Consider the following 19,566-nt stretch of genomic DNA (forward strand, 5'->3'; position numbering starts at 1 on the left):
CGGGGGGGCGGGGGGCCGGTACTCACTGTCCGCATCAGTGCACCGAGCGCGGCTCGCAGCGCCCCGCGCGTCCCGCAGCTCGGGCAAAGTAATCCCGGCTGCGCTAAACTCCACCAGAGCCGCTCCCGGAGCCCCGCTCTGCCTCTCGTCCCGGCTGCCCGGGACGTTATTCCCCAGGAAGGCAGGAAAAGCTGCCCAGAAGAAGCGGCGCCCGACCGAAGATGTTAGAGGAGGCGAAGGGGGGTGGCTTTTTGCCCGCTGCGTGCCTCCGTGCCTGTCATTCCCTTATCTTAATCCTTTAGGAAGGAGTCGCCAGGCAGACAGAGCGTTCCTGGAGGGGCGATGCTGCCGAGCCCTGCCCCGGGCAGAAGGAAGCCGGGAGATGCGCGGCCCGGGGCGGGCTGCGGGAGAGTGTGAGAAGCTGCCTCCGCCTGCGCCTTTCCGAGAGGGAAAAAGCATGGTAAGAGCTGGACCCGATCCCTGGAGCGCAGCAGGAGGTGGGATTATTCCGGAGTAGTTATGGAGAGCTATAACCTGGCAGCGGAGTGTTAAAGCGACTCGTCCCTGCTGGAAGAGGAACCCACTGCGGGCATCGCCGGCGTCGTGGCCGAGGGAAGGTCACTCGGGTCCTTCTCCTCCTCTCGCCTCTTTCTTCATCCGGCAAACGACAGAAGAAAAAACTGGTAATCGACTCTTGCCAGTGTTGGGAATACCGTGCCTTTTGCCTGGGATGATTTGCCCTGATGTGCCGCTTCAACGGGATGTACAAAGTACGACTGGGACTGATCCGGCCAACAAAGTTTGCAGAGTGATCAGCAGGAGCCGTGGGATGGAGGGAGCTGGGCACACACCAGCAGGGTCCGTCACGCATGGTCCGACGGCACAGACCTGCTGCTCCCTTGAAAACTAACTCCTGATGGTCCAACTCTTACTTCTCCCCTGCCAATTTACACTTTCAGGGAAAAAAAACCCACATACACGATGCAATGCAGTGTTCCTGTGTTGGTTTTATATATAAGATTTGCTATGCAACTCCAAAACTAAAACAGGAGGAGAGACGGCCCTGCATCCCAGAGCAAACAGGGAATCAGAGGTGAAAGGTAGGAGCCAGCATTTCTTGTTTAAGTCAAACTAAATAACCTGAGCTGCTTCTTACTGAAAACCTTTAAAACACACCTACTGTATGTTAATTTATTTTGTCTTGGAAATGTAAACCAGTTTGAAACAAAGTGAAGATTTGCTTTCTGATACTGCCAAGAAACAGAGAACTGGTGCATTTTGTAACAGGAATGTACCAAGGAGGAAGGATGGCGTGTTTCATCAGTGAGACATTTAGGGAAGTAGAGGAAAGGCACCTTGTCTAATACGCTTCAGTAAATATGAAGGGCTGGTGCAGTGGACACTGGAAACACTCGATCAATAGTCTATTTAAGTGGGAATAGATGCAAGCATGGAAAAGTGATTGCTTTGCTGTGTGTGGGGTGTGTTTGCAGAGGACAGCAGCAGAACATTTACAGGTGAGCTGTCTGAGTTAGGCTACTCCATGCCGGGGTGGTGCAGTGTGTTTCTGAAGGGATTGCTAAAAGCCCCTGTTTGTAGGGTTGACTGTGTTTGTGCATTTTCAGCTCCTGCTCGTAGAGCTTTCAGGATGTTGTTCAGGATGATTCAAAGAGGGTGAGGTCCGTCCGGGGGCGAAGGGACTGTAGGAAAGGACCTTTGGTCTGTTTGGTGATGAGTAATTAATGGACGTCTGATGTCTCTGATCTCTGCAAGGAGAGGAGTTGATGTCGTCATGAAAATCATGATATGATTTTCCCTCAGGAGAAACTATGACTTGGAACGACACCACTATGGACGGGGAAGGGTTGCTGGTGGAAAGGGACTCCTCTTCCTTTCGGATCCTCACGGGCTGCTTCCTCTCGCTCCTGATCCTCTCCACGCTGCTGGGAAACACTCTGGTCTGCGCAGCTGTCATTAGGTTTCGCCACCTCAGGTCCAAGGTGACCAACTTCTTTGTCATCTCCTTGGCTGTGTCAGATCTCTTAGTGGCAGTTTTGGTCATGCCTTGGAAAGCTGTGGCCGAGATCGCCGGTTTCTGGCCTTTTGGTTCATTTTGCAACATCTGGGTGGCCTTTGATATTATGTGCTCAACAGCATCCATCTTAAACCTCTGTGTCATTAGTGTGGACAGATACTGGGCCATCTCCAGCCCATTTAGGTACGAGAGGAAAATGACCCCCAGGGCAGCCTTCATTATGATCAGCGTGGCGTGGACTTTGTCCGTGTTGATCTCCTTCATCCCAGTGCAGCTGAACTGGCACAAGGCTACGACCACGAGCTTTTTGGACTTCAATGCCAGCTTACAGGGTGTAAGCATGGACAACTGTGATTCTAGCCTAAACAGGATGTATGCCATCTCCTCTTCTCTAATTAGCTTCTACATCCCCGTGGCCATCATGATAGTAACCTACACCAGGATATACCGGATTGCTCAGAAGCAAATCCGGCGCATCTCGGCTCTGGAGAGAGCAGCAGTGCATGCCAAGAACTGCCAGAACCCGGGCGGCAACAGGAGCAGCATGGACTGCCAGCAGCCAGAGAGCAACTTCAAAATGTCCTTCAAGAGGGAAACAAAGGTGTTAAAGACTCTCTCGGTGATCATGGGGGTGTTTGTGTGCTGCTGGTTGCCATTTTTTGTGTTGAACTGCATGATTCCCTTCTGCGAGCCGACCCAGCCATCCAAGGGAGCAGAGGCTTTCTGCATTAATTCCACCACCTTTGACGTTTTTGTATGGTTTGGATGGGCAAATTCTTCCCTCAACCCCATCATTTATGCCTTCAACGCTGATTTCCGCAAGGCATTCTCCACCCTGCTGGGCTGCTACAAGCTCTGCCCCATGTCTGGCAACGCCATCGAGACTGTCAGCATTAACAACAACGGGGCAGTGGTTTTTTCCAGCCAACACGAGCCCAAAGGGTCCAGCCCCAAAGAGTCTAATCTGGTTTATCTGATCCCACATGCAATTATTTGCCCGGAAGAAGAACCTCTTAAAAAGGAAGAAGAGGGTGAACTGTCAAAGACCTTGGAGAAAATGTCTCCAGCACTGTCTGGTATCTTGGATTATGAAGCTGATGTTTCTTTGGAAAAGATCAATCCCATTACACAGAATGGGCAGCATAAAACCTGAACAGTAAGGTTTACTCAGCAAGACCTAATGGTGTATATTGTAATAATCTTTTTTGGGAAAAAAAAAAGATAGACAAGATTTCTTTGGTGAGAACCTAAGCTCTAAGGGAGAAAAATGCACATTTACACCAAGCCCAGAATCAATTTTCCTGGCATTCAGAGCAAATTTAACATTTCAAACAATAAACAGAAAAATATACTGGAAATTGGTTATAAAAAAGGATGTTAAACTGTACTGTTTGCACTGAGGAAAATCTACAAATTTAGATGCAGTGCAGTTACAAAGAAAATGTTGCTTCTTCTCTGTACAGAGAAACCAATTTCTAGCTAAAAGTGAGGCAAAAGATAAATGTTGAGTATTTAAAGATTAATGTTTACTAGAAGTTAAAAGATTGCTGTGTCTTGTGATAGTGGGTGTTAACAGGTCCTAATTAAAGACTGAGGGATTGTAAAGGTAGGTAGATGCCTTCTTAAAATTATTTCTGACAAATAATTGAGCCTTATAATGAGAATGGTTATTTTTAAAGCTTTGGGAGGTAATATGTTGATACTGGTTTTATTTATTTATTGTTTTAAATTGATATTTTTCATATGTTATAACAGATCTAGCTTTATTTATGTTATTTAAGATGTCTAAATAATGGGATATTTTTGGAGTGTCATAACTGCATTTGACCAGTCAACCAGTCAGCACTTTATTACAAGCTCTGATAGTCTCGAGAGCTGGTGAGGGGAATGGAGGAATGTTCAGAAGCTCAGCAAGAAATGAAGGAATCAACAAAACTGATGCTGTGTGGAGTTTGTTTGCTTGTGGGCTTTTTTTATTTTTAAGTGGGATTTCTTTCAAAAGATAGGACCAGAGTTGACTGAGTTGCGAATTCTCTTCCCTTATAGAAAGAAAAGAAATTGCTGCTATTTATTTTTAAAAAGTTTCATGTTACAGAGACTTTGCTAGAATGTCACATTTGTGGATCTGTAAATACCTTAAATATGACTACGACCTTAAGAAGAATCCAGTTTGGGAAGGAAAGCTTCTTAGATAACAATTCTTAGTATATCGTGTTTTGTATTTATGTAAGATAAACGGCTTTCTCAGACTTTTCTTATTTCAAGTCTTGGATATCTTTTCTGAACAAACACACTGGGTTATAAAGGTAGGAAGGATGCCAAAAACCTCGTTATCACCGGTGTTCCTGCAGGAGCACCCGGACCCTGCTGTCTGTCTGCTCCTGTGTCACAGTCAGAATTAAAACCTGAGGTACCTGGTGCTTTACTCTGGGAGCTGGGAGGACATTACAGTTTAGTAATTGCCATGTCAATACTCCAATCAATAAGGAATAGTGCCTCATTACCATTTTGGACTAAAACATTTCTGAATACGGATGGAACTGCAGCCTCCATCTCAAAATCCTCCTGTGAACTCCCAAAAAGTTGCCAATGTTTAATTAAAAAATCCTGCTACTTTTCCACTGTCCTTCCCTGCTGCTTTCCCTCTGTAATGCCAAAAGCAATCAGTGAGCATTAGCAACAGGAGCACTGGGTGTTAATATTCAGCAGCATTCAAAGAAATCCATTTCTTTTCTGAATGCGAGAAAATGCCCTTTGGAGCAACTTTTCCATAACATATATCAAAGAAAAATGTGTTGTCAGGAAAAGAGAACTGAGAGGAAAAAAAATTTAAAGTCTAACAAACTATATACATCCTGCATCAGGTCTGTGTATTTATGTATTGTGAATGTTTTCATAATTTTATTGCCTGTATGCTGCTTTCATACATATAATAAAATTATTTTGTGAACAGAAGGTCAAATAAAGCAATCTACATTGCATTTATTAAATACATGCTGGTTTTTGGCCGTTGTATTGATTGTGTTAAAGGGAGGGACAGTTCCTTTATTTTCCTATTTGCCCTTATTTGGGATCACACCCATGAGGCAGATGGGAATTTCTGTTAGAAGCAGAGGAAAACCTCCTTACTAGAGACCACTGAGCCCTTGCTCTAAACGAGGATTTGAAAGCAGTAAAAGCAGTTTGTAAACAGCCACCCTCTGTTTCAAGTGTGTAAGGCTCAGCCTACTGGTGACTTTTATTTCAAAGATTATTTTTTGCCTTGGTGTAACAGCACAGTGAATTTGGTTTATAGCATGTTTTTATTGTTGTTTTTCCTTTTCTTTTTTCTTTTTTCCCTCCCAAGCTGTGGAGTACTTCTCAAAGCCTGATGCAGCCCCACTGCTGGTGTCTGTTTTTTGGGAGAAAATGAATCATTTCAGCAGTGAGGTGATGGTGGGTGCAGCTGAGGATCCCTCTGTTCCTGGCAGCCCTTTGCTTTTGCCTCTGTCAGCAGATGCATTTTGAAATGAAGAAACAAATCTACATGGTCACTTCTGCCTCGAGCAACACCACCATGACCAGTCCAGCATCTGGGACTGGAGCTGGTGCAGGAGCTGTGGGAAAGTCCAGGTCCCCCTCCCTGTCTGCTCCCAGGGAGGAGCATCTCTGAGGTAAACAGGGCATCGTGGCTGCCTCCAATCCGTCTTGACACTTTTGGGAAAATTTCCCAATGCTGGATTTTTTTGGGGTACCTTTGAGGAATTACTTAATTTCTTAAAAAGTACACAGGCCAAAGAGGAAGTTCTGTGGTTTCTTACTTATTCTCAAAACTCCCAGCAGTCTGATATAAAAGCAAAATACAAAGTATGATTTAAGGAGCTCGTGTAAAGCAAGGTGCTGTTTTTGCACGGGTTCATAGGGGATGATTTGAGTTCTGTAATAAATGTTTGCTCTGCTTGACCAGGGGCTGTCACAGAACTTCCCTCCTTGCAGAAGGATCTGAGTTTTGGGGGCCTCTGTGAAGTTTGGTGAAGTGCTGCTGCTGTTGCTGTGGGGAGTGTCCCCTGGGTGTGAGAGGCTGGGGAGACACCTGGATTACTTTATTTTATTGTTTTATCTCTCATTTGATTTAACTAATTTTTGCTTCTGACTCCTTCCATACATTTTAAAACAACATGAATTGGCCTTGATCCTCATTTGCCAACATACCCCATTTACCCTTTGTTTTCCAGCCTTCCCAGCAAGTTCCTCTACCTGTCCTCCCTGCCTTTCCTCCCATTACTACCAGAGCCTTTCTGTTGCCTTGTTTGGCTTTATTTGCCATGATAACCCTTTGCTTAGAAGAAAGTCCAGATTAAAATCCTTCCCCCCAGCACACCCAAGAGTTCCCTTCCCACAGCCTGCTCCCAGAAATGCCTCTCTTACCTGTTGCAGAGCCTGGACACCAGTCTCAGGGGTGACTAGGAGGGACAACAGCAAGCACCTGCTGACTGCTACTCTATTTATGTGCTGAATTAATTGCTCAGGAGCTGCATTCATTACCTGCTCTGTGCCTGCTCCCTGGCTGCTCAAAACCAGTGCTCTGCTGGAACTGCTGGTCACACCAATGTCAGGGTGCACCCCGGGGGCTGGAGGAGTGCCAGGCCCTCTCTGGGCTCTGTGGAGCTGATAGCAGGGAGCTGACCGATGAGGTTTGGCTGGAGTAGCCTGGGAGTAGCCTGGGAGGAGCGCTGGCTGTTCCACCCTGGCGGGCAGCTGCTGCTCTGGAGGATGAGCAGCAGGAACTCGTTTCTGGGAGTGTCTTCCCTGAGCCAACTTGGGCCACTTCGGTGGAACACCTCCCCAGGAAGGTCTTTTCTCACCATGTGTTGCCAAGAGTGGCTGGGCAGCGGCAGAGCCACAGAGGAGCAATGAAGGACACCGGGATGTCACTGCTCCCACCAGGACGGTCCCCACGTCTACCCCGGGGGCATCACACACTTTTCTCCCTTCCCTGCTCATGCTTTTCTCCCTGCCTTGCTCCCCTCCAGCATTTTCCTCTGCAGAGTGAGCCTTGCTGTGTCCCGTCCCGTGACAGGACATGAATGAAAGGTTACCTGCAGATAACCCAAGGAACCTTTTCTCTGGCATTGCTTCCTTGGGCCTGAAGGTATTTTTCTGTTTGTGGATGGAAGAGGTTAATAATTCACCTGATGGCATTGATGAAGGAGCTGTTTGCAACGAATGAGCCACAATCACCAGATGAAATCTGAATACATTTCTCCCTTTCCCTTGTCAAGCAGTTTATGCTGATTTGAGTTTCTAATTTAACAAAGCATACAAAAGATAAAGGATGAAAGAAGAAATGCCTTTGCTGAGGTACAGGTTTAATGACACTGTTATTGAGAGCCAATCCTGGATTTTTTTCAAATCAGTAGCTTTCAGAAGCAACCAAATCTGATTGAAAACTCAAAAACCTCCTATGATTAGTATCTTGAAAGGCAGATTATTCCAGTTATTATTTTGGTTTCTAGTGTAATGATAGAAGAGTGTGTTCCTAGAGATGAACACGTGGCCTATGTGGCCACACAACAAATGTGACTTAGACAAGGAACACTGTGGTATTTATTTCATAGCTTTTAAAAGGTGGAAACACAAATCCAAGGTGTTCTTGCACTGGTCTGTTGCAGTAGAGGTGGTCTGTGAACCAAGTGTTGGGCTCCAATCTTGGATCAGGTGATGATCCCGTCTTTGAGAGAGAATCTGATGCTCCTGGGACACTCCAGATGTCAGAGCTGGGGTTGCACTGTGACACGAGCCTTTCCCGAGGGATCTGCCGAGCCCTTGCCCAGCTGCCACTGCCAGAGTCTTGCTACAGATGTAATTTTGGGACTGAAGGTGTAAATCGAGTATACCATGGTTGTAAAACAGTTGTTTTCATGTTGGTTGTCGTTACAGTCACGGCCAGAATGAAACAGCAAGTTTCTGCCATGCTTTTTAAATTTGATTTCTAGGATAAAGCTCTGGGCAATGATACAGGAGAAAGCTGCTCCCCTGCTGTGCTGGTGGCCATTGCTTTTCTATTTTGATTGTGTTTCCCTTTTGCTCGTGCCAGGTTGTTCCTCCCTTTTCCAAGGAGGGATGTTCCTGTTGGTTGTTTGGTGAAGGAGTTTCCTCGGTGCCTGGGTGAAGGATGGCAGGAGGTGCAAATCCTGGTACCTGCTCCCCAGAGCTGCAGCCACACACTTGGACACACCAAAATCCCCTGATTTGTGTCAGTGGCCTGGCTTTAGTTCCTGTCCCTCTGGATGGGGTTGGCTTCACCCAGGATGGAAATGGGATCAAAGGGATACCCTGGGTCTGGTTCATTATCACCCTATGGAGCTGCTGAAATGGACGATTTGGGGTCAAAAAGGCATAAAAGAGAAAGGGGCTCCAGGGCTGGCTGCAGGGGAGCGGGGCTGGGGTGGTGGCACTGGCAAACCCCGTGCTCAGGTGCCCTGCCACAATCCTGGGCATCCAGAGAGGGATGAGGGGAGAGCCCAGGTCCAGGCCAGAGCCAAGGACCAAACCAGCTCCCAGTCCCTGCATTACCACAGAACAGCTCAGCTGGGAGTGCAGCTGCTGCTCAGAGCCAGGCTTGGTGCAGTCTCCAAAGCTGCGTTTTTCCTGTTTGAATAGTTCCTACCCAACAGGAATAAACTATTTGTGGGTTATTCAAAATGATGACAGAAAACTCAAATCAAACCAAACAATCAGAAAAAGTGTTGTTTGTATCTATAATTTTTTTACATTTTCAAAATTGTTTTCTTTGGTTTTGAGGTACTTAATTTTACAGTTCGCAGTGTGAGATTTTTAAAACCCAGATCTCTGGTTTGAATATACTGATAAGGAAGTTAAACATTGAAATAAAATGAAACAAGTTAATGTGACTTGCATGAAACAATTGGATTGGTAAAAACCTTTTCCTGCTCCCATCCCTTGATTTTCAGATAATACAATTCTATTAATTTCACATTTTTCTAAGACAAGAGAATTTTTTTGAGATCTTGAAAGAAGAGAATGAGGGAAATATTTGCTTCCCAGATTGTCCTTCCACTGATGCAAGCAGAAGAATCAAACATTTCACTGACCTTTGCCACCATTGCAAAGTTTCTCTTCATTTTGGAGGGAATTATGGATTCAGACACCCAGGCATTTCCCTCTGTTTCCATTTTATTTCTCTGTTAATAAAGGAGTTCTCAGTGGTGCCAAGATCTTAATGATTTGGATGCCACTGTGTGTCAGTACCAATAACCTATTTCCATGTGTTCATACACAACGTCCATCACCCTCAATTAAAGGATTCATGGAGCATGTGGAAGGGACAAACGGTGAAGTTAAATGAGATTTTCTTTGTTACAGAAGCAGGAGATGAACCAGGCCTGCATCACCTGCATTTAAAGGACAAACCTGTCAGGACTGATGGATCTTCCATGCCAGCACTTTGTGCCAGAGAGATGAAATGTTAAAAAAAAATTGTGAAAACACACTTTGAAATTGCATCATGAAAGTGTTTAAAATAGTAATAAAAAGAGATTTAATGATTCTGTTATGTACTTTTCCACTTTCTTGTTTACTAAGCTTTTGTGGCTGTTTCTGTAATGATTTCAGAGTTGTAAATGGGACCATCCAGTTTCCTTCTCTTTGCTCTTCTGTGCTTGTATCAGACTTTGATATGGATTTGTGTTCTCAGCTGAAAAGACTCTTCTCCTGACACCTCCTGGAACCCTGGATCCCACCAGATGGGATGTGGGACAACAGTGAAAGGAACCCCTTGGAAACAGCTGTTTTTGAACAGTGGGAAATTATTTTTGAGCAAAAAAAAAGGCGTTTTCTACTGGTATCTTTTTTGTAAGTCCAAAACCTAATCCATTTTCATATTTTTCCAGATTTATTTGTGAACAGTTTGAGTTAATTTTCTCAAAAGCAAGATTTATGGCTCGAAGAACAGCAGTAATTTTGAAGTGAGAAAGATTATAATAGTTAAAATTTCAGAAAAAAATTTAAACATCGTTACAATCCTTATAGAGAAGAACATTTTCAGTGCATTTTGTTCATGTATGACATTCTTCAAAAAAAAGAACAACTTCTGATGAGAACAGTTTAATGCAGAAACTTCCAGTCATGTTTCTTCCTTGCTTGAGAGGATAAAATATAGTGATAGAGAGCTTTGGGATAACGTGTGGCTTGAGTAAAACCTTTCTAGCAAACAGTGCAGGCAGTCACATTTAGACATTTAGTAACTTCATTTGTGCTGTTTAGTTCCCCTCATTGTAAAATATTGATTGTATTTTAAAAAATTGATTAAATGAGTACGTGAAGGTAACTTTCATTATAATAAGTGTAATTAATCGGCCTTTTGCTGGGAGTCTCACTGGACTTCTACCCCTCTAAGTGGCATTTTTGTACCCAGGCTGCAGCACAGGAATTCCTGCCCTTTGTGACTGTCTTGCTGCTTTTCAGCACAAGCAAATTCCTTCTTCCCCCTTCCCTGTCTTTTATGAATATTCACTCCTTGAGCCTCTTTATCCTTTACTTATTAGGATGAAGTAAATTGCAGGAATGAATTTTTCACATGATTTTAACAGCATGTTTGCAGCCCAGGCAGCCACGGTCTGAGCTGCACTCTGACCCCTGGGACATCCCTGGCACTCACACCCGTGCATGGATGCAGCATCCCGGGGATCCTGTTTGTTGGGATCTCCCCACTCACATCCCAAGGTGAAGGTTGCACATTTCGGGGTGGGATGGGGAGAGCCCCCTCAGTGAATTGACTGAGGCATTCTCAAGAAAAGGCCAAAAAGTTGATGAGCTTGGTTAGTGACTAAACTTATCCCCTGGAATGCTGCTCTCCAGTGCTTCCAAGTACCTGCCCTTCCCAGCTCAAAAACCACTTGCAGAAATCGATTTTATTTTGCAGCATTTACCCAGCTCTGATGTGCAAACGCCCTCAATTTTGACATGTGGCTGAAGTAAAGGCCTGGCTGCACAATAAAAGCAAAGAGAATATAAAGTTCTCAATCCTGACACCCAGGAAAAGAAGCCATCAGCCAAGGGCTGGATTCCCACCCCACTGACAGGGATGTAAGCCAGGGAAAACGCACTGAGATTGTGCTGAGTGTGAGCGAGGAGCCCCAGCAGGATCTCACCCATGGCAGTGCCCATCCATTCCCACTCCAGGAACAACACCATGAAAGAAACACTTTGCACACCACAGGCTGCAATCGATGGAGTGTTCAATATTTCCTTCACTTCCTTTCTCAAAATGACTGGTGATTCCTCTCCATGTCCATTTGCTGCCTGTGCTCAAAGTTAAGTGTAGGAAAGTGTCACCAGTAAAAGCCACTGGGGTTTATCGTTCAGCTGGAGGGGAAGTGTGGGGAGTCTGAGGAAAAAATACACTTTTCCCTAAAATGAAAGAGCTTCACTGCTGTTTTAGTTTATAATTTAATTTTTTATTCTATTCCATTTTATAATGTAATTTTATTTTACTGCTTTCCCTTGCTCACAACGGACACAAAATCATTCCTGAATGTTAATTTCCTCCGTGCCTTATGTAATATTTTTGAACTACAAACACCTGTAGATAATGAAGGCCAGCCCACTTACTAGGGTGAGCAAAAACAATGTTCCAGAAACAATGCCCACTGGAGTCACTGAGCTGAAGAGAAAGGTAATATTAGGAAGAAGGACCTTCCTCTCTGAGAAGCTGTTTCTGCCCTCAGAAGTGAGAATTTCCCTTGCTTGGACTGAATATCTTGTTTTATTACAAAGGACTCCCTTGATTTGCATTGTCTTGTAACATTGCTTCTTTTTTTAGCAGTGAGTCCATGTTTAGTTGTACCCATAACTCAAGGGCACTAAACAGACTGTAATTGTTTCAAGAGCTGAATTAATCAAAATGCTCCTTGTATTTTAGTTCCTTAAGGAAAATAAAAGGATGCCATGAAATGCTGCAGAGTAGTTTCTCAGTGTTTAAGTTCCCTCTCAGGCACTTGTGGGTCACAGCCTGCACTGATGTGCGGGCACAGCTCAGGTTGTTGCTGGTATAGACAGCCCATGGAAAAGCCGAGTGGGAAAATACACAAATTAATAGGCCTCATGGTCATTGCAGACAGATCAGGGGATATTCACAGTGCTGAGACTTCAATACTGCGATTTCTGTGATTGTTATTCAAGCCAGCACCCTGTGAGGAGCTCGGCATGTCAGGGAGGACGCAGTTCCCGCTCGTTCCCGCAGGCTCAGGGTGTGATGCCATTTCATACTTTAATTCCAGCTTGTTCCAATCTATCACATCTGTCTCAGTGGGAAGCTGAGATGGGAGGAACATCCACCAGGAGGTTTAAGTGTTGCTTTCAGAGAGTCATTATCATTTGTCAGTCTTGGAGGAGCTGCTGTTATCACACAGCGCCTGGATTTGTGCGGTTGGGAGACGCTGAGTTCGGTTTGGTCTGAGGGTCATCATAATACTCCCCAATTTATCTTCATTACAGCTGTCATGTTGTGCCCCTTGCTTTTTACAAGGGAGAATGGTTTTAAACTAAAAGAGAGGAGTTTTAGATAAGTGTTTGGAAGAAATTCTTCCTTGTAAAGGTGGGCAGGCCCTGGCACAGGGTGCCCAGAGAAGCTGTGGCTGCCCCTGGATCCCTGGAAATGTCCAAGGCCAGGTTGAACAGGGCTTGGAGCAACCTGGGATAGTGGAAGGTGTCTCTGCCCATGGCAGGGGGTGGAATGAGATGAACTTTAAGGTCCTTTCCAACCCAAACCAGTCTGTAATTTGTTGGCACCCCAAACAGCTTCTGCTTCCTCTGTTCCTTTCTGAAATCAGCCTGTCCCATAAAAAAAAAAAAAGAAAAAAAGTTGCCTGCAGGAATCCTTCAACAGACAGATTCTTGGGCCAGGGTCAGCTAGTCCTGAATGCTCCTTTTGAGTAGCTGGAGACATCCCCACCCACACAGCTGGTGTGTGAGGACTGAAGTGTGGGTGCTACCAGAGCAACCTCCCCATGGTCCCTCCCGTCAGCGAGTTCCAGGGACAGCAAACCATTGCTCTGAGCTGCCGAGGGATTAACGAGGCTGCCCGGGTGCATCTCGGGTGGGCACAGATATTTAAAGAAACGTGGTGATTTCAGGAGAGAATTGTTGCTGATCCACTCCCACGGACTCTACAGCTGCCCTTGGGATGCTCAGCAAGTGCTGTCTCCCTCAGCACGGAGCCCTGATGAAGAGGGAACCCACAGCCCCTGCCCCCAAAGGCTGCCCAAACTCCCTCCCTGTTACCTCCCTGTCTGCAGCTCAGGAGCTGCGTGCTGGGATTTCAGTGGAAGCCTTGATTTTATTCATTCTGCAGCCAAAATTAGGCCAGCAATGCTGCCAAGAGGCACACTTTTTTGGTCTGATACGTGGAGAATGCATTTTTAATGCTCTAAGTGCTGTTGTCTGCCACTGGACTCCCATGTGATGCAGAGCTGCAGTCAGAGCCCTGCAGTAAAACAACATTTTCTTCCAAGCAGGATGGAGAAAAATACAGCAAATAATATTTTTTCATTAAAACTGAAAAACATTACTTTTAACTGGCCAGCTCCTGACCTTTCTCAGATCTCAGCTGCCAAGCAGTAATTCTGTCTTGTGAGGCTAAAACTGGAGTAAGAACAATTTTCTGATCAAAACCAATGTTTACCACTGCAGGAAAATTTGTGTGTCTAGACACGGGCACCAACCTTTCAGTTAATATTGAGAAACATTATTTTATTTTCTTTCATCGTGGTCATGCTGTGAACTACTCCCTAATTGGAGAAAAGACTTGTGATTAAATGTGCAGGCTTCAGAAATCTTAATTCTGAACTGGGTAGAGGAGTTTCAATACTGAAAACCACCCTCCAAAAAACCCCAAACTTCCTCCCCACCAATTCAGAACTCCCTGTGAGGTGGAAACAACCATATTTGATTCTGGGACATCTGGGGTTCCTTTCAGCATTACCTCTGAAGGTGAGAGATTTTCTGATAGATTTCCTGGTCACACCTAGAAAGGTGAATCATGAGCCAAAGAATTAATGAGTCACCTGAAACAGAGACACATAAAATTAGGATATTTGCTGGAGAACAATGAGTTAAGCAAGCAGTAAAAGTGTTCACTTTATTGTGCTTTTTGTTCTCCTCAGCCACGAGCAGGAGGAGGGAGCGGGGTCTGGCCGTGCCCCTGCCATGACATTCAAATGTACAATTCCCAAACTCCTGTCTCGTGGCGAGGGCTCGGAGCAGCTCTGCCATGTGGGATCAGTGTGGAGAGCATCTGGTTAATTTGGCTGTGTCATTTGGAGCTGGATTAGGAATGAGCTCAGGCAATCCCTGCTCTGCCCGGGAGCACTTTCTAATCAGCGAGTTTGGGGAAAGAGATGGTGCCAGATGAGCAGCTACTTAATTCCTGGTGCATCCCAGAGCATGCAGAGGGCAGGGTGCATGATTTCGAGGGTCTGCACAACTGGTCTCGGTCTGGATTAATGCAAAAGGTATTTCAGGAGAGAAATGAAGAGGAATGAAGCCTCTTGAGCTGTGAGGAATCTCAGATTTTCGGTCGGAGTTTATTGTGTTTTCCATGTGAGGGCATGGTTACATATCTGTGTTTGTTTGAGACAGGAGCCTCTGTCTTAGGGAAATTGTACATTTGAAATTCACTCATCAAGCAAAATGCAATTGGCTTCTTCCCCTGTTTCCTGCTTAGCAGAAGAAACATTCCCTCCTGTGGGGATGCATTAGCAGGGAAGAGGTTGCACACATGGGCAAGAAATGCTGGAGTCACTCGGGGACAAATGTTGATCTATTACAGCTGAATAAATCCACAGTAATAAAATTGACTCCCTGGGATTTGCATTAGATCTATCCTGGCATATATGAGATCACAGAGTCCCCCTGCTGATTAGCAAAATGCGATTGGGGTGAGGCCCAGACCACCTTAAGACTGATCTTTGTCTCAGAAGACCCTTTTTTCAGTCACTTATCTCTTTGCTGAGCCTCAGCCTTTGGAGAGAGATTTTTCTATGCTGGATCTGTGCCTCAGGCAAACCTACAAACTTTTATAGTGTCAGTCACAGCAGTGAAGTCAATGCAGCATAAGAGAACAGGAGGAAAGGAAAGTTGTGTTTCCCACATGAAAATTCGGGGCTCTTGTGAGGGGAAGCTCAAGGGCTGACGTGTTTTGGAGCAAAGGCAGACAGTTCTGCAGGTGGCTGGGTCTAGAGGTGCCTTCTGTTGGATTTTGCTGTTCCATCAGGGGAAAATACACCTGAACTTCAGGAATTTAGGTGTCCCTGAAACCACCTCACCTCGTGTGTGCTCAGGAGTGTGTGGGCACCTCACAAAAAAACCTCACCACACCACCAAATGTGCTCTTTCTCCTTCCACCTGGATCCCGGCTCACCCCCACTGAGCTTTTGAGCTTTGCCTAAGACAAGGTCTCCAATTTTAAGGATTTATTATTAAACAAAGAGGGAGAGGTTCCATTTGTGGTTTTAGCTCTTTAATAAAAGGGTACACTAGAATGTGAGAAAGGGAAGATATTGCTGATCACTTGCTTCCATGTGTGTGTTTAATGAACAATTGTGTGCCCAAGGTGATTCCAGCACTGCCGTCCAGGAACAGAGATCAGCAGAAGTCTTTCCTATTAAAGCTGGCACAGCTTGAGAGGACTTAAGCAATAGAAATAAGAAGGAAAACGAGCAGCTGGAGGTTCAACTCACACTGAGGCAAAAGATGGGAAAGAGACACAAGGGATTTGGTGAATTTGCAGAAAAGAAGGTGTTGTGTCCCACTCATAACGTGCTGCTGACAGCACAGAGCGATGCTGGGGAATTGCTGCTCCCACTTGTGATGCCCAGACCTGACTCCAGAAGGTTTCCTTGGGCAGAATCGTGGGGGAAAACAATCCCCACAAGGCTGTCAGCCTGTACTGCTGGATTTCACACCAATTTTGCCTCGTACTAACAACACACCCAGCTCGTGTTCCCAGCCCACCATGAGGAGAGTTTCTGCTGTCTGGCTTTAGGCCTCGCAGAGGCAGGAGCTGAAGCAGGAGTGTGAAGCAGGAATTGCTGGCAGCAGCTTTGCAGGATTGCATGGTCATGCAGAATGTTGTACATTTAAAATAATCTGTGATATTAAGACACAAAATCTGCCCTGTGTAAGTCTCTCTGAACAGGAGTTTCGATGATGAGCACTGTACAAAGGGGTCTGAAATAGAAGCAAGCTGCATTCTGGCTCTAATTGTGTTCCAATTAGACGTGGCCTTTTTGAGGTACTAAAATGAGCGTGGAAAGGGGTAAAGAATTGTTTAAGTTATTTTTTATGCCTATAGGCATCATAGTTACTTTTTTTTCCTTAACTGACTTAAAAAACCCACTTACATGACCCTGTTTTCCTAATAGTCCCATCAGCTTTCTAAACCCAAGCTTAAAGAAAGCAATTAAATTGCTGATATTTGTCTGAGCCTAAAAAAGCAGAAGTCTTACAATTCTAGTGTCACAGGAATTGAGAGGAGGCAAAAACACGGTAGCTCCATAATTTGGTTTTGCCGACGTGCTCAGGCAATGAGTGTGACATCTTGCAGGATCAAAGAAAGATTTTTATTACCAAAACTGAATGACAAACCCAGAGCTCCTTTACAGGATTCATTTCCATTTCAAGTGTCCAGGGCTTTTGATGGAGCTGATGGAAGGGAGAAAGGACGTGCTTAGATCGAGGATCTGAGCTTGTCTGAAGGAATCTAAAAATGGATTAGTTTTCATTTCCTGGAGAATCTCAGAAGGAACAGGCTCATCAGTTCACAGAATCACAAATCACAGAATGAGCTGAGTTGGAAGGGACCCACAAGGATCGAGTCCAACTCTTAGTCCTGCATGGGACAACCCAATAAATTCCACCATGTGCCCGAGAGCCTTGAGTTCTTTTGTCTCTAGATCCTAAAAGTGTTTCTTCTGTTTTACTGATGTATACTTTCTTCCTGATCCATTTCCCCAGTGTTTGAAGATTTCTACAGAGAAGACAGAAAGCCTGGAATTCTACTCCACTGCCACGTAACAGTCTGACCACCCCAGACATGGTTTTCTTCTTTAGGCTAATGCTGGCTTGTTTCACCCTAAAGCTCACGGAAAGCTTGGGCAAGGAAAAAAAAGCCCATCCAGGCTGATGGAAAAGCTGCAGTCTCAAAGGGAGAGAAGAAGAAGTAGTGAGAGGACTCTGTGAGAGCATTTCCCATCAGCTGGGGTGAATTCCTGAGTCCCATCCTGACCTGTGGGCAAGGCTGTGACAGCTGTGGAATATCCTCCTTGTGGGTGATTTGGGTGAAGCACAAAACTCTGGCCCTCTCCCTGATCCCTCCTGCAGCAGATACAGCCCTGGGGTTGTTTGTCCTTTGCTGTCCTGCCTGTGCTGGGAGCTTTTTGTACCTTGGGCAGAGCCCACAGGCTCCAGATGGTTGGGAAAGTGGTTTTGAAAGCAATAAGATAATGTTGCCATAGCATGAGGGAGCTGGGATCAGAAAAGCAATCACTTTTGGACAAGTCATTCAGCCATTTAACCTTCTTAGCATCTGAGAAATCCCCTGTAATGGACCCGTGGTTATTTAGTACCTCCCCCATCTGTGAGGCAGACACTAATATTGTAATTGTTTTATTCCTCTTCATTCTGCTGTCAGTTAACCACTGTTTTCTCTGCTGGATAACAATAAAGCTGAGGTGAGTTTTACTGTGCTCTGATACATTGCTCTCTAAATGAGAGGAGATAACTTCAGCTGAATGTCAGGCTCCAGTGAAGGAAGAAATGAACATGAAAACCAAATAGCCCCTTGAAAGAATAGTTCCAGAATCAGAATTTATAAGTGCACAGTGCCTGCCCATTTTTCACCAGTGTTTCGTAGAGTCACAGTGAATTAAATTCTCATGGCTCCATCGGCTTTAATAGCACTGCGCTTAAAACTGGCTCCTTGTGCTGAAATGCTGTGGGATGAATGATATTTAAATATGGCTGTGAACATCAAGAAATTGCAAAAGAGAACCTTTCTGCTGAGGACCTTGATCTTGCTGCCACATCTCCTGTCACTCTTCACCTCTTTTTCCTAAAAAAGGGAAGATCTGCTGAGAGCTTGCTCCATTGCCCAGCTCCCCATGCAGACAACATTGCCTTTCCTTCCATATTGGATTTTTTAATTAATTTACTGTCTTTTAACAGAATTGCAACATCTAGTGGGTGGGAATGAGGAGAAGGTCCCAGTTTGGGCCTTGGAGACTGGTTTTGCTACATCTGAGCTGCTGTGGCTCCGTTTCTCTTCTGTTCCTCTCCTGCTTCCGCTGTGGCCCAGGGAATGCTCAGGAAGGGTTGCTCTAAGTTAATGCAAAAAGGCTGCAAGGGCAGCAGTGTATTCAGAATTTCAACCTGTACTTTCACTTTTCTTGTTCCAATGTTATATGTCCTAGCACCCTGAACTTGCCTAACAAGATGCGTCTGCACCTCTAAATTTAGTTTGAACTATCTTTCACCTTACTCTATTTTATCCATTGTTCAGATAGCAATAGATAACTCTTCAGGGGCTTTTAAAAAAATAAAGAAGACCAAATTCTCTGATTGGAATCAACTGCTTGTTGTCTGTTTATCTTGTCAAGAAATGTCTGTTTTCAGATTTGAAGTATAAATCTTAATATAACACACGTAGACTAAGGTAAACATCTAAAGAAAAGGGAGAGCAGCTTGTGGCTGGGCACAAGCAATAAAGCACATTTCCAATTTTCTGTAATGTGCTTCTGTCCTTCACTCAAGCTGTGATCTGTGCTGGGGGCTGAGTGCTCTGGCTGGGACCTCAAATAACCAGAGAAGGGGGTATTTCACCATGGGACAGTCCAGGATCTCTGTTCTGAGATGGATTTAAGGAGCTCAGGTAGGGCCACAGGCTTGATTTGTCTCCAAAATGCTCTTCCAAAGCCTTTTCCTCAGCTGGTGCAGCAGCCACACCTGATGGATGGCGGTCTTCAGACAGGACCACGAGCTTGAAAAGCTAACTAGGATGTCTGCTGGAAAATACACTCAATAAAACCAGCAATCTGTCTCTGGAACAATTTGGTGTTTGCAGTGAAGTGGAAATCAGAGTAGGAGACAGAAAAGGAAGCTGGAGAGGCACTCATTATTAGGAGCTGTAGGGATAGCACAAGGAGTGATGAGTTCCAACTGAAAAAGGGGAAATTTAGGTTACATATAAATTAAAAATTCTTCCCTGTGAGGGTGATGGGGCCCTGGCACAGGGTGCCCAGAGAAGCTGTGGCTGCCACTGGATCTCTGGAAGTGTCCAAGGCCAGGTTAGATGGGAACCTGGGATAGTGGAAGGTGTCCCTGCCCATGGCAGGGAGTTGGAATGGGATGGGCTTTAAAGTCTTTTACAACCCAAACTATTCTGGGATTCTAATAATAGAGGAGAGTTTCCTTTTGTGCGTGTAGACACATGATGGGGCTCAGGCTGTGCTGAAAATGCAGGAAATAGCAACACG

The 19,566-nt window shown here is 45.1% G+C and overlaps 1 protein-coding gene and 2 long non-coding RNA genes across 4 annotated transcripts in view; 2 read left to right on the forward strand and 1 right to left on the reverse strand.

Moving 5' to 3' along the window:
* LOC108445170 overlaps positions 1 to 113 on the reverse strand; it is a 10,827-nt gene extending 10,714 nt beyond the window's left edge. Inside the window, exon 1 of the long non-coding RNA XR_001859923.1 lies at positions 27 to 113. This is a non-coding gene — a long non-coding RNA (uncharacterized LOC108445170). The remainder of the gene's footprint in view (positions 1 to 26) is intronic.
* The window catches only part of LOC108445171, a 24,585-nt gene extending 6,776 nt beyond the window's left edge, over positions 1 to 17,809 (forward strand). Inside the window, exon 2 of the long non-coding RNA XR_001859924.1 lies at positions 17,051 to 17,809. This is a non-coding gene — a long non-coding RNA (uncharacterized LOC108445171). The remainder of the gene's footprint in view (positions 1 to 17,050) is intronic.
* On the forward strand, positions 31 to 5,029 carry DRD1 (dopamine receptor D1). 2 transcript variants are annotated; one of them, XM_008628991.2, is made up of 2 exons: positions 31 to 1,100; positions 1,822 to 4,989. In XM_008628991.2, exon 2 carries the CDS (start codon positions 1,830 to 1,832, stop codon positions 3,186 to 3,188), a length of 1,359 nt encoding a protein of 452 aa, XP_008627213.1. In that variant the 5' UTR covers positions 31 to 1,100; positions 1,822 to 1,829; the 3' UTR covers positions 3,189 to 4,989. The 2 variants fall into 2 exon arrangements, with proteins under 2 accessions (XP_008627213.1, XP_017583690.1); XM_017728201.1 differs by lacking the exon at positions 31 to 1,100 and adding an exon at positions 1,107 to 1,517 and having other exon boundaries at positions 1,822 to 5,029.
* Positions 17,810 to 19,566: the final 1,757 nt, after the last annotated feature.

The sequence above is a fragment of the Corvus brachyrhynchos genome, unplaced genomic scaffold (assembly GCF_000691975.1).
Source record: "Corvus brachyrhynchos isolate BGI_N302 unplaced genomic scaffold, ASM69197v1 scaffold21, whole genome shotgun sequence".
NCBI classification, from domain to species: domain Eukaryota; kingdom Metazoa; phylum Chordata; class Aves; order Passeriformes; family Corvidae; genus Corvus; species Corvus brachyrhynchos.